The sequence below is a fragment of the Alligator sinensis genome, unplaced genomic scaffold, assembly GCF_000455745.1.
Source record: "Alligator sinensis unplaced genomic scaffold, ASM45574v1 scaffold1283_1, whole genome shotgun sequence".
In the NCBI taxonomy this organism is placed as follows: domain Eukaryota; kingdom Metazoa; phylum Chordata; order Crocodylia; family Alligatoridae; genus Alligator; species Alligator sinensis.
The window spans coordinates 409,083-423,051 of NW_005842091.1; the positions used below are offsets into that span (position 1 = coordinate 409,083).

General features: G+C 52.5%; 2 protein-coding genes across 3 annotated transcripts in view; one reads left to right on the forward strand and one right to left on the reverse strand.

Annotated features, from left to right (window-relative positions):
* Nucleotides 1-6: 6 nt before the first annotated feature.
* On the forward strand, nt 7-10,229 carry LOC102382388 (hydroxyacylglutathione hydrolase like). 2 transcript variants are annotated; one of them, XM_025204643.1, is made up of 8 exons: nt 7-289; nt 2,289-2,353; nt 4,054-4,171; nt 5,231-5,339; nt 5,660-5,763; nt 6,565-6,666; nt 6,847-6,926; nt 7,312-10,229. In XM_025204643.1, exons 1-8 carry the CDS (start codon nt 20-22, stop codon nt 7,700-7,702), a joined length of 1,239 nt encoding a protein of 412 aa, XP_025060428.1. In that variant the 5' UTR covers nt 7-19; the 3' UTR covers nt 7,703-10,229. The 2 variants fall into 2 exon arrangements, with proteins under 2 accessions (XP_025060428.1, XP_006024077.2); XM_006024015.3 differs by having other exon boundaries at nt 7,307-7,607.
* CIAO3 (cytosolic iron-sulfur assembly component 3) overlaps nt 8,229-13,969 on the reverse strand; it is a 16,579-nt gene continuing 10,838 nt past the window's right edge. Inside the window, exons 10-11 of the mRNA XM_025204642.1 lie at nt 13,657-13,814; nt 8,229-12,487 (exon numbers count right to left, since the gene is read on the reverse strand). Coding sequence (XP_025060427.1) covers nt 12,249-12,487; nt 13,657-13,814 — 397 coding nt within the window. The 3' untranslated portion in view covers nt 8,229-12,248. The remainder of the gene's footprint in view (nt 12,488-13,656; nt 13,815-13,969) is intronic.

Consider the following 13,969-nt stretch of genomic DNA (forward strand, 5'->3'; position numbering starts at 1 on the left):
GGCTGGAGCGAGGCCTTGCATGGGGGCGTGCGCCCCTGGGACAGGAGCTGCCCTGGGGCCGGGTGCTGTGCCCAGCCCAGCCCAGCCAGCCAGCGCTGCCCGGGAGCCGGCTCGGCCCGAGCCCGACCTGACGGTGTTGGTTTTCCCCTGCAGCCCGTGCACTCGGCCTCGCCCTCCGCGCACCATGAAGGTCAAGGTGATCTCGATCTTGGAAGATAACTACATGTACCTGGTCATTGAGGAAAGCACCAAGGAGGCGGTCGCCGTGGACGCTGCCGTTCCCAAGAGGGTAACTCGGCCTCCCGCTGCTTTTGGACCCATTGCCTTGAATCGGGATTTTATAGGGCGGCGCGGCAGAAAGCTTCTGGTTTGAATCCAGAGGCAGCAGGTCCATTTATAGTTATGGGGGGGGGTACGGATCTAGTCGGGAGCCGGGGCCTTCGGGTGTGTTTCCAGTTGCCTGTTGTTAAGTGATGCTGCTGTTGAGGGTTCGTGGCCCAGGGTTAGGTTTTGGGGCAGCCTTTTTGTAGTCCTCTCATAGAGCAAGCAAACCTGGTCTTAAACCCTGAGCAGGAAACGACGCGTGGGGTCAGCTCTCCTCCCTGGAGGCGCCGGGACACCGGGCCGGAGGGTCGTGCGTTAGCGCAGGAGCGGGGCGAGTGAGGAGCGCAGCAGTTCTCAACCGGGGTCCACGTCAGACTCTCCCGAGGGTGCCACGCGGTGTCGGCACCGCTACGTGTGCAAATGTGATTCCCGGAGATTTCAGGAGCGCTGCCACCTGAAACGTGTAAAGCTTTCCATGTGTCTGTCGTCTTAAGCCCCCCCGGCTTCGTCAGCACCTGTGACCTGGGGTCTCCCAGCTCCTGGATGTGCGCGAGAGACCCTCGGCCGAGCTCTGCCAGCGAAACCGCCTGCTCCTCTTTCTTCCTGAGAGCCCAGTCCTCCAGGTTTGTAAGCCGGGAGGCGAACGAGAAGAACCCGCTAGCTCGTTTTAAACCCCGTGATCTCCACTTTCTTTTTTGAAGCCAGCCTCGTGACTTCTGCATTTGCTGTATCGCTGGTGAAGAAGAGGAGGGAGGAATGCCTCGTCCCCTTAACGACTTGCCGGTGGCTTTAGAGCAGTGATGCCGACCTGTGCGGCCTGCTCCGCGCTTGCAGTGATTGCACCTAATGGGAAGTTCAGCGTGGGCGCCGGGCTCCCGTTATAGCCTCACGCCGCCTGCCCCTTCCCCCACAGCAAGTGCTGCCTGTGTCGAGGCAAACTGGCACGTCTTGGCAGCGACCGATGCTGGCTCAGAAAGATCGTACCAATTTCATGACCTGAGGTCTGATCAGGGACAGCCCAGAGGATTTGGTATCAACAGGGAACGTTACATTGGCTTTAAAAAGTGCCCCTTCTCCCACCCACTGGACTTACCCACCTTGGAGAAGCCTTCAGTGGCATGGCAGGGGTTTGCAGACATTTAGAAGCGGGCCATAAAATGCAATTGCAAAAGGGGACGTGGAACTGGTCACTTGATACAACAGTGTCTCTGCGACCAAGAGGTAGTTCGCCGTGTTAGCCCGAAGGCAGGATAGATTTGCCCCCTGTAGACTACACTAAATTAACTGTATCGATCTGTAATTAAGTCGGTCTGTAAGGTGCGAATCTGCCGTGCTGTCTCTGTTCTCATCTGTGCTGGGAAGGGTTAAAACGAGGTGCCTGTTTGGAGCTGCACCTGGCAAAGATTGCGTGTTCCCCGGGTCTGGTGTGTCCGTTAACACGGAGTGGATCTCGCAGCGAGGCGGCTTGCGAGAGTTTGTGCAACCTCCCGCGCGGAGCAAGTTGCTTTCTGCGATGTTCTCGGGGCTGTGCCCAGGACGGGGGTGAAATCTGGAGCCGGAGGGCGTGCTCTGTGCTCCGGTTCAAGGGCAAAGCACACGTTCATTGCTTTGTTTTCTTGCAGTATCAGCACCGCCCTTGTACCAATTTACCTTTGGACTGATAAACTATGATGCATTTCCCAGCCAAAGCTGCTGTGAAAGCCTGCCCCTCGATTCCTGCAATTGGGGCCCTTTATAGATACACCTAGTCCTTTACATACAGGGGGTGGGTACGCTCTTTTTTGCAGCCTGGCGCCGTTAGCATGAACCCATCGCCTATGATCCAGAGTCTCCGAGAGCTGGTGCATGGGATCGGCACGGTGATGCTAGTGCTGCACAGAGCAGATGTGGTTCAGGCTCTGCAAGGATGGATCATGGGGGTCTGACTTCCCTGTCTTCTTGAATGACTTTATTTCTCATTTTAGTTGCTGGAAATCATCAGGAAGGAAGGCGTAGCCCTGAAGGCCATTCTGACCACCCATCACCACTGGTGAGTGCCGTGGGGAGGGATGTTTTGCAGGCTTTTGCCTCGTGGGGCTTGGGGTTAGAGGTGGGTCTGCCCAAATCTCTGCTCGCACGACAGAGCAGCACTCTGCCGTACGTATGAAAGGGCTGATGTCGCAGGAAAGGACCCCAGGGATCATCTAGTCCAGTGCGGGCTGCCAACCTTTTTGGCAGGCGTGCCACAAATCAGCCCTGTCCCCTCCACTCCAGTTCCTGTCCCCTGCCCGATGGCTTCTTTGTCTTCTCCCAGCCCCGTGTTCCCTGCCTGATACGCTGCTCTGCTTCCTGCTCCCTGCCCTGTTTGCTGCTATGCTTCCGATCCACCGTGTGCCGCTCGCAGGGGCCACCTGTGTCGCTTGTGGTGTCTATGCCGCAGGTTGGCTGCCCTGATCTAGTCCAGCCCTTGCACGGATGCAGGATGGGCTGTTCCTGCCTCATCCCAGCCACGTCTGTCCAGGCTCTGCTTGGAGACCGCCAGCAAAGGTTTGATAGCGTCCTTGGGCAGCTCCTTCTGCAGTCCTACAGCTCTTGACAGGGAGGGAGAGGCCCATCCTCCTGCAGCAAGCCCCTCTCTCCTTTAACTTCTTTCCACACTGAACATACTGGATCCTGGAGGTTTTTCTTGTCTAATCGGAGCTCCTGGCCTTTGTCAGCCTCGTTACCTCTTGGTCAGCCTCTGTCACCACATCCTACAGCGTGCAGTATGTCTACGTGCTACGCTGGGTGCACAGTATGCTACGTTGTCGTACGTACGTGGTCCCAGAACTGGACGTGGTGCCCCAGCTGAGACCTAACCAGTGCTGACTGGTCACCTCCCATGCCTTGTGCTGTCTGCATCAGTGCAGCGCAGCATTGCATTTCCTTTATTGCAACATCATCTCTGCTGGCAGGCACTGAGCTTGCCTTTCCCCTCCGATTCTTAGCTATCTCCTGTTCTTTATTTGTGCAGCTAGGGTTTGTTTTTGTCCTCTCTGTGTAGCACCCTGTGTGCAAGCAACTTGGATGAGTTCTGGCCTGTTGTCCACAGCCCCTAATCAGGCCCCCTTTGGATGCGAATCCTGCCCTCCAAAGTGTTTTGCAGCCCCTCTAGATCCATGTTGTCTGCGGGATGCATCAGTGGACTCTCTCTTCCTGCATCCAAGTCATTAATAAAACATATTAAACAGCAGATCCGGAGCAGATTCATAGGGGAACCCTTTTCAGGCCTCTTGCCAGTCTGACATCAACCCATTTATAGCTCACGTTGCTTGTGGGTTGTTCAACCAATGACATATGCAGCAAATGGTAATTCTAGCTAGCTCCATTCCTCCAGCTTGCTGCAAAGAAGGGTCTGTGAGACTGCGCCAAAAGCCTTATTGAAATGCAGGTATGTCACATCCCGCGTCAACGAGGGTTATTGCATCAACGTGATACGACCTGTTCTTGGGAGCTGAGCACGCTTAGTCTTTCCCAGGGCTGAGTCCAACACCATTGACTCTTCTGTGCATGCACGTGGATGAACTGCCGTGTCCCAGGGCTGATTGCACGCTTGGAAACCACGAGTTTCCATGTCACAAAACACATGCCAAGGCGCAAGCAGCAGGACAGGCACAAAGCAAGGTGGAGTTGACCGCTGCGTCCTCCCTAGGGTATCAGCACACCAGGAGTCTGTTGCAGAGGTGCTAATCTCCCTCCTTGTCTGTAAAGGGACCATGCCCGAGGGAACGAGGAGCTGGCGAAGCTGTATCCAGACCTGCGTGTATATGGCGCTGACGAGCGGATCGGGGCCTTGACAAACAAGGTGGCTCACAACGAGGTGTTAAAGGTACGTCGGCGCGTGTTGTAGCTTAGCTCCTGCGTCGGCTGGGGATCTCGGAGCTCGTTGCAAACCGTAGTGAACAGAGCTGCCCGCAGACAGGCTGCGAGCACGGGAAGGGGCTTATTTTTGAACCCGCTGTGCACTTATTTTGAATACGTTTGCTTTTTCTGTCGGTGTGAACCCGTGTTTAGGAGGGGAGCAGCGAGACAGGCGGGGCTACACCTGCTCTGCTGCTGACCGCATCTTTGTGTGGGTCTGTGCAGGACCCTGTGTTCATGGGAATCTCCTGCATTGCAAGAGGTCGGATGACGATAAAAAGTAGCAGCAAAAATCTCTCCAATGTCAATAGGTGGCAGCATCTCACCAGGGAACCGGGGCAGCGGGGACCGAGCTGCCTGCATACATTGCAAAGCTTTGCTTGGAGATGCTGCTTGCAAACTGAGCGTCCGTTTGCATTTCATGAACCGTCCCCGTCCCTGGGTGGGAGATCCAGCTGGGTCTGCATCAGGATTTTGCAGCCTGTCTCCGGTCAGAACAGATCATGTGGCTGAAGCGTATAGCTGAGTTTACATGTACTACAGGCACAGAAAGACAGGCGCTTTTCAGTCTTAATCACCGTCTCCCCATCTGTCATGGTCCTGCCCGCGAATCTGAGTATCTGCGATACTCTGAAACGTTGGGACAAGGGAGATTGCCACGTGCCGCTTAGCATAATTTCAGCTGGTTGCCCTGTGTCTTGGGCATTGCCGGTAGGGGAACGGGAGCCTGTTCTTCTGCGCCTGTCCATGGGACGTCTCTCATCTCTCCCCTCTCATCTTTTGGTGGCCTGTTTCTTGCTCAGGCCGTGTAGCTGCTGTCAGCGAGGCATGGCTCATCAAATGCGGTCTGGGCCAAACCACGAACTACTTCTCCACTGTGAGAAACTGGCTCTCACGTGCTCCCAGACCAGGACCAGCATCAAGGGCTTCTGGCCCATGATTGGGGCTACCTCAGTACAAATAATAACCAGAAATAACACAACTGGGCTCTGCTTTTCCTGCCCTGACTGACTCTTTGCCTCTGCAGTTTGGAGACATTAATGTGAGATGCCTCTTCACCCCCTGCCATACATCGGGACACACGTGCTACTTCATGTGGGAAGATAACTCCCCGGATGCGCCGGCGCTGTTCTCAGGTATTGGCCCTTGACCCGGAGTATCTCAACTCCTCTCGCACCCCTGTGAGGTAGGGAAGCATCACCCCCACGGTACCCATGGGGAACCTGGGCACAGAGGAGACTAAACGACCTGGCCAAGGCTGCACAAGGCATCTGCGGTGAAACCGGGACTTGAACCCAGGTCTCTCGAGTCCCAGGTCCAGGCCTGGATGGACAGCTTGGGGTAGATGGCTATGGTAGCACCCCTGGCTTCCCTCTGCCTGCACGCTTCCCACCTCCCTTGCTGGCGTGGGGAGACAGAGCTCGCTCGCTCGAGACGATGCATCTTCCCTGCCCAGGTGACACCTTGTTCGTGGGCGGCTGCGGGCGGTTCTTCGAAGGGACGGCCGAGCAGATGTACAAAAACCTGATGGATGTCCTGGCGGCTTTGCCGAAGGAGACGGTGAGCATGGTCCCCACGGCAGCCTGCGCGCGCTCGGTCGGTCGGTCCGTCCCTCTGATTTGCTCCGTCTCCACCTGGCTCTTGGAGCAGGCAGGCAAGGATGTCCTGTGGCGGCTCCGGCCGTTTTGGAGAGCCTCGCTCCTTCTGGAGTCTCTCCTTGCCACGTGTCACTTGGACACGCTGTCCCACGGCCCTTCCTGAGGATGCTGGGCAAAGACGGCCCCTTGCCTGGAAGAAGGTGCCTATGCCCACGGGAGGGAAAAGCACTCGAGAGGCTTGACACTGAGAGGGGGTGGCCGTCTGGCTTCTGCGCCCCGGGTGCATGTCGCCAACCCCTGGGATTTGGAAACCCGAGTGCCCTGTGAGCTGGTTTTCCTGGTGATGCAGCCCATGCACCTGCCAGCTGGTTTGGCCTGTCTCTGGGAGGGGTGACGCCGCTCGGCAGCACCTTCCCTGCGTGGCACGAGCCAGCCCGGCGGCTATGACCTGCGCCAAGGCACCAGGCCTGTCCTTGGCTCGAGGGCATAGTGCTGTGTCCATGAAGCAGCCCGAGGTGCTCTGTGACTGAGCGCCAAGCCTAGAGCTCTCCTCTAGCAGCTCTTGTCCACCGTCGTGTCCTCACCGGAGGGGCGCTGGCTACAGAGATCCAGCGCAGAGGCCCGTACCGCAGCTACCGCCGTCCCGCCCGCGGCTCGGCTCAGGCAGCCTGCTTCCAGCACGTGCTGGTTGCTTTGAGCCAAACCCAGCGCATTAAAGAGACGTGGGCATTGCAAAGGCTGTGCTGTCCTGTTTGTGCTGCAGAAGGTGTTTTGCGGGCACGAATACGCCGTCCGAAACCTCAAGTTCGCCTCGAAGGTGGAGCCAGAGAACGAAAACGTGAAGAAGAAACTCGCGTGGGCCAAAGTAAGCGTCCGTTTCCCCCGAGCAGGGAGGGGGCGGTGAGCGCTAGATGAGTTTCCCCTCGAATCGGCCTCTGCGCCTGTCACCGTGGGGTTGGGGCGCCTCTCGGCACCTGCGTCTGCTTCCCACGTGGGCGCTTGATGATCGGGGATGTTGCCTAACGAAGCCTGTGGTTCCCCCCAGCTCCGCGATGACGAGGACCTGCCCACGGTGCCCTCCACGCTGCAGGAGGAGTTCCAGTACAACCCCTTCCTGCGGGTCTCGTGAGTAGCACACGGGCCTCGGGGCTTGGCTTGGGTTTAGCCCTCGGGTGATGTATATTGTAGGGAGATAAAAGGCAGCGTTCCCTGCTTTCTTGCTAGTGGGAAAAGCATCAGGCGAAGGCCGGGGGCTTCTCTCGGGTCTCTTCACCTCTGGGAGATCTCGTCCCTGCCCGGTCCTGTCTACAGAGGTTTGCACCCTCTCTGCTGGTTGCCTATTCCCTCCATTAAAGGGCGGTGGGGAGAGACCAACCGCAGGCAGACTTTGCCCCCATCCCTCTTGGGGGAAGCCACAGATGGCCAAAATCCTGCACAGACTTGCAGCAAGGCTGCTAAGAGCTGCTGTACCTTTTGCAGCACCCTAAATGGCCTTTCTCTGGCAGGGAAGAAGCCGTGCAGAAGTTCACGGGCAAGACGGATCCGGTGGACGTGCTGCGCGCTCTCCGCACGGAAAAGGACAACTTCAAGAAGCCCAAAGAGCGGCTGAACCCCCAGGCCATGCTGGCCTTCGAATGGGGGCTCTTCAGCCCCTTCCTGGAGAAGAAGTGAAACGCCGCTGGGTTGCTCCCGTCATTTCACTCGAGAGCCACTGGAACGTAGGGTCCGTGCTGTCGAGAGGCAGTGCCCTATGGGAGGGAGTTCCCTGCGGCGTGTTGCAAAGGGTTGCGTCCTGTTTAGATCGACATGAATCGGACACGTGGGGCTTCCCTGCACAAGGGTGCTGGTCCCCGTTACTCGGTCCAAGTCTTTGTGTTGATCCATTTCCCCCCAAACTGTAACTGCTTCTCTTAGCCCTGCCTTTTAGGCGAGTGCTTTAAAAACTAGCTGCATTTTAGTAGACTGTGGGTTTGTAGGACATGGGACGAATCGTACGTAGACGTACGTGGGTGTATTTAGGGTTGTGATGGGCCAGTTTTTCATAAGGCTTAAGTGTCCTGTTGCTACCCAGCTTCTGAAGGGCATTTTGAATCTAATCCTCCAAGCGATCATCGGGGCAAGGAAGACTGCATGGAGCCAGGCTGGCCGGTGGATGGATGCAGCATTGGAAAAATCAGTTCTGCTTAGTACTAAGTTACCTTTATCCTTTTCTTTCTAAAGTGCTTTTTCCAACCTGATTCGAGGCTCGGAAGTGCTGCGTCGGCAGCTTGCTGCTTTCTCAGCATTAAGGGAAGATGCAGTTGTCTTCAGGACAGTAAAGCGTGATCAAAGTGACCGTTATTGGATTGTAAGGCGATGGCTGCTTGTAGATGAAGAGGAGGATAAAACAGGTTTGGCCCTTTGAGTGTAGTAGGCAGTAAATAGGAGGGATAGGCAAGACTTCAAAGTGTGCCTTTTAACCAGAAAAAGCAAAATCCAGCAGAGAGGTTATTAGGATGAGTGCTTTGAAAAGGAGTGGACTTGCCTTTTGGCAGAGTATTTAGCCAGTATCCATGTCTCATTCAGCAGCAGCTCCCCATGCTTTTCAGTAATCCAGAGGTAGGATGTTCTCTGAGGATTTACAGAGCAGTGATTTACGTAGTGTGGCTTTCCAGGGTTTAATCTCTTTGCAGCGTGCTTCCCAGTAGAAGCCAGGCTGATGGACTGCCGCTGCCCCCAATCCTCAGTCTTTGCTTCTCTCCTCCCCGTGCCCTTTCCTGTCCATCTCTCTTAATAGGGGGCAACTAGTCTGGGAGCCTGATCCTGAAGACGTCTGCAGTGCTTGACGGTGTGCAGTTAACAGTGGGATTAGTTGCCTGTTAAGGCCCTAAGGGTCTATAGGGGATCAGGGTAACAGGGGTTGCTTTGCTCCTTTTCTCCTACCATGGACATGGAGAGAGGCCTCTTTCAAATGCACGTTGAAATGGGTGGAAGAAATCTAGAACAACCTTGCAGTTAAGTCACCGTTCATTGAGGAGCGCCAGCTTTTTCTAAGGCCGGATTTTGCTTTTGGCGTGGGCTTGCTGGAGTTAGCCATGCACTTCTAAACTGGCAGTGACAGCAACAGAAAGGCTGGTGTTCAAAATCCAGAATGATCCATGTAGCCTTTCTTGAAGTGAGGGGCCGGGGGGTGGTGGGTACATTAACTAAGAGAATTTGTGTGGTCTTATTTGGCTGGAAATACTGCAAAGATCAAGGTGCAACGTTTCACGCACCCTGACTTGCTAGCAGGGGACCTGGGACCCACATCACTTCATCTGGTCACTTGAGCAGCGTGTGATGCTAACTAAACTGGGAGCCTTCTCCCCTGCTTTGCACCGCTGTAAATGAGAACAGGGCATGCAGAATGAGGCCTAAATACTTCCATCACATAACACCTCTTAACATGGTCTTGTTTCCACTCGATAGTTTCTGGCATTGGAATAAAGCCGTGTGTGGGGCTGGTTTGTGTTTTTGGTTGCGCTGAGCTGAAAGGCACACTATCACCTGGTTAATGGACACATTTTTCTACCACTATATTTGGCTTTTTAAATCGACAGTTGAGCTGGGTGTCACTTGTTGCTAAACAGGAAGGGAAAATTCGTATCTGCCACTAGAGCTGCACCAGTTTTAGGGCTCGAGAGACAAGCGAGTCTTTATGCACAGGTTGTACTGCTAAAGGTTGACCGTGCACTGCCAAGCATGGAGCTGGCACCTGGATGTGACCCCAGCGCTCCCAGCTGATGAAGGTCTACGCAGCAGTCAAAGCTGTGATTGCGACTCACGTGACACTTACCTGAACTTAACTAGGTACTAATTAGCAGGGATCTAGCAGCGTGCAGCTCAGGAACCCGCCGGGAAGCTTGGGTGGGTCTCCTGGGCTCTGCTCCCTGCTGCAGCACCTCCACTCCTGCTAGGAACCGAGCGTAGGTATTTCAGAGTTAGTTCAGGCAGGAGATACCTTTCGACTGCCGGGCCTTGAGCATGCACCCCTTTCTTTTGCCTCTGCATTTCTTCTAGCTTTGGGAAATGGGTAAGAAACAAAATGTAGGTCACTGGGTTAATTTTCCAGTGCAATAGCTAAATTTAGCAAATTTTTTGGCGTTCGCTTCCAACACCAACAGCACACTTACGCCGAACTTGGCTCTTTTGCACTTGACTACAAAGTTTAGTCGCAGCACTTCTGTACAGTGAATTTCTTGCTGTAATTAAAACCTATAGTTTTAACACAAGACTGCGTTGTTAAACTATGCAGGAGAAAAGGGGCATTCAATGACACAAGCCACCTGCCTGTAAAGCTGCAGAGAAAAAAAGCCATGATGAGAATCTTGCCTCTTCAGCACTGTGAGCTCACTAACGACAATGACCACTGAAACATGTAAAGCTTTAATTAAAACTTCCTAAAAACTTCACGAGTCTCATGCCATGGACTGGTTTATTTTTGGTAAGGATTTGATTAGACTTTCAAAGAGGCAGGTGACAAGGAAGTAGGTAGACAAGACTTCTTTACCAGTATAAAAGGCCAGTCAACATCATGAACTACTTGATTTTTGACAGGGAGAGATCTCAAACTGCAGCATGAGGAGCTGCTGACTTCAGAAGCAGGAAGAGGCCAGCTCTGGCTTGAAGGCATCAAACAGACCACGGTGTTTTTCTTTAAATGGATTTAGCCTCATCCAAATCCTGCTTCTCCAGTAAAACGGGTCGAGTGAAACGGGCGTCCAAGAGTATTTTCCTGCATGAAGCAGACGCAATATTTTCATATGCAGGAAAGCGGACGTGAACAACAGGTAACGGTCTGATGACTGCCGTGAACGGCAGTGCCAAAGTTAGAGCTGACTTGTTTCCTCATCGATGCTTTTTAAAATGTATGACTCCTGCCCTCCAGCCACGTGCTTTACCTTTGTCGTTTGAGTTCCAGGTAAGCATGTGTACAAGAGTCATAGGATCAGGGCCTAAATTCACTGCGAGCTAATTTAAAACAGCTTGGCGAAGAACCAGAGAGAGCAGTTTTTCAAGATTTAAGCAGAAAGTGGCAGATCTGCTGAGTTTTGTCCCACATCGGGGTGGGGGTTGTGAGGGGGAAGCATTTTAAAAAGATGCACATGCAGTTGCAAAGCCTGCCCATCGTGGCCAGCGCATACTGAAGAAGCATTTTAATTTTTCAGACCTGACAAGGTCCCTTCAGCTGCTCCTAAAGGCCGGTTGCTAAACTCTTTCCATTTTAAAACAAGGAAACCGAATGAGGCAGCGAGCAAGACTCACCTTGAGCAAAGGAGGAAGAGCAAGGTCAGTTTACACATTAACAACATGTATCGTTCTCAAATCCCTAACAGTACAATTTCAAAGAGTGCAAAACCAGCTCGTTTAACACACACAGACCAAGCACGCTTTACACAAGTAGGCTGGTATCTAGTGGGTGAGCATTATGTTACAGTTGGCACTGGTACTAGTCATGGATGGTTATTAATGTTGGGTGTGATAAATTTTGGCCTATTTCTCTCCGCTCACAGCTGGAGCAGCTGTTTTACAGCAGAACATCTGTCAATAGAGGCTGTAATGATAATACTGAAGTGACAAGAGACTGGTCTGCATCGCCCTAATGGGAAACGTGCTGTATAAGGGAAGATAGCTTTTATCTGAATGCAAGGTTATTCTCCAACATTAGTGAGACAGAGGGGCTAGTAGAAGTTTAACATCCAGCTGCTAATTCCTGAAGGTCTGTGTGCTAAAATAGTTACAGGGCACAAGTGGTTTTTCTTTACATTCACTCAGGTCACGTTTCAGCAGGCAGCGACATGCAAGTGTTAGACGTCGTGATAACATTATTATAGGCTTCTGCTGTCTGTGCCTGTGACACTCTCGACTCTCTTGAAATGCAGTACAAATATCAGACGGACTCCCAAAGACGGCTAGTCAAGGGCAGGAACACAGAACTGGAGTCCAAGGTACTATTAACCCAGTTCTCACTAAATGACAGATGTCCTAAGTGCCACAGTTATACAGCTTCATGCTGTGAAAATACAGCAGATGTGACATTCAGGTCTTGGCCTGGTAATATTTTATCTGGGCATCAAGAACATCCACAGCTGACTCCACGGCTACTCCTGCATTGGCTTCAACAGGGATGGGAAAGTGAAATGAATGCAGGCTTGGGCTGACAAGGAGGACCCGGAGGCTAATAGACATTATTGCTTCTGTTTTAAAAGACGTGTCAGACACCTTTTCCCATTCAGACCATGTAAATATCCTTCAGAGCTCTAAAAACGAGTTAATCATACCATTTACATCCTAATCAAATTGTATGCACACAGTCGCGGTGAGGGAAGTCTCTAGAGCGTGCGCTGGCTTCAGAGGATTTCACAAGGATCTGAGTAATAAGTATGCCTTGGTTTCAAAGACTGGCAGTCACACAGGTCAGACGCTTCTTCACCATTTGATGTTAAATCCAGTGCTCATTTTCTCCACAGCATGGTACTCTGTATGCAGTATTTTCCCTGCCTTATCAGAGGCTGTGCCACCCAGCCACTGTTCATACAGTTCCTGTACGCTGCCATTTGCCTCCGGAGTTTCAGTCCTGACAGACTCATACAACTGCTCGACTTGCTGAAGTAACTCCCTGCTGGGTTCGCCTTCAGCTCGGAGCTGACCGCCGCCATTTAAACAGCCTGGGAGCAAACAGATGAGAAAATAAAAGCTGAAATCACTTCCAAACCTAGTCGTCAAAGCTTACCCAAGAGCAATTAAAGCCCAATGATGCAAACACGATACAGCTGAGAGCAGCAATGTAAGGCCTCCCACAAGAAAACCTCATTTCATTGATTAGCTTTCATCCCGCAATGATCTGATCCTATAGTAAGGTGGACGCTGCACCTCTATAGGTCAGGCAGGGCTCAATCCTAGTGCAGCAAAGCATGAAGGAGTTATAAGGTGGACAACAGTGCATGGGGGGAAAAGAGACTGCTCTAAACCTTCCTGTTTCACACTGAGAGAGTAGGGAGGGAGCAGGAACTTGTGGCTCTTATTTGGAGCCTGGAAAGCAAATGAACTGAAAAAGAGACTGCCACAATGTTAATTAAACACTGGAGGTGATGAATGCCTACACGAAACAGCAGTGAGAGGCAATGGGAGAAGGCCTGAGATTGCTCTGGTTTTACTGCTCCTGGTCAGCTGTATGCTATCTAGGTGGTATCCTGCAACCAGCTGCTCAGCGTTGAACAGCTTACTCCTCTCGGGGATGGGCTGCAATCAGAACCGCTGTCTGCTCTGGGCTTCTCGCAGATGGGTGGATGAAGGCTGAATCCAGCACTCTGAACCCAGAGGATAAGGTGGCAACTCCTAACACCAGAAAGGTAAGAGACTGCTATGCAAAGCTGTTTGATACTTTTCTAAATGTTGATTCTTCTAACCCTTTGCAGGCCTGTAGAGGGGATGGTATAAAAGACCTAGGAGGTTGCATGTTGTGAAGATGGAGGAAAGTAAATGACTGATACTCCTAGAAAGAAGGTTCTCGTGTCCCTAGAAGTCATTGCCTTTCTTTAAGCTATGCCCGTGACTCATTTTTGCCCAACGTAGGAGGTAACATAGCATGAGTTCTATCGAGTGCCCAGAGGTTTACAAAGCTGGGAGGTTTTTTTGGAGTACTGCACCAAGTGCTGACATATAGGTTCAATCATGACTGTAAAGTAACTTGCAAGGAACTAGCCTCACTAACTACCTCTAATCACCATACCCCGACAGACATTCAGGCTCCTGTCCAGCTCTCCATTTCAGATAACCTCCGAAGTCTCGTATAGTAAACTTCAAAGCCAGCCACTTAATCTCTGGGTAGCCTTACCTGACGGGCAAGCCATGACTTCAACATAATGGTACGGTGACTTTCCTCGCTTCAGCTTTTGCACTAAATTCTGTATGTTCCGAAATCCATAAGCCAAGGCAAACTGTAGCAGAACCACGCCATCCTTCTCCAGTGTCACCTCCTGGAAATCCTTGTTTCTGGGGAACAGAAGCAGACAACATCTGTTGTCCAAACTGGTTCTCCACTTTACTCCTGATAAAAACATTGTGCTCCAACTTCAGTGCTAACGCACTTCCAAATGAAGAAGTGAGGGGGTAACACGGCGAGAGAGCTAACCTCCAAAATCCTGCTG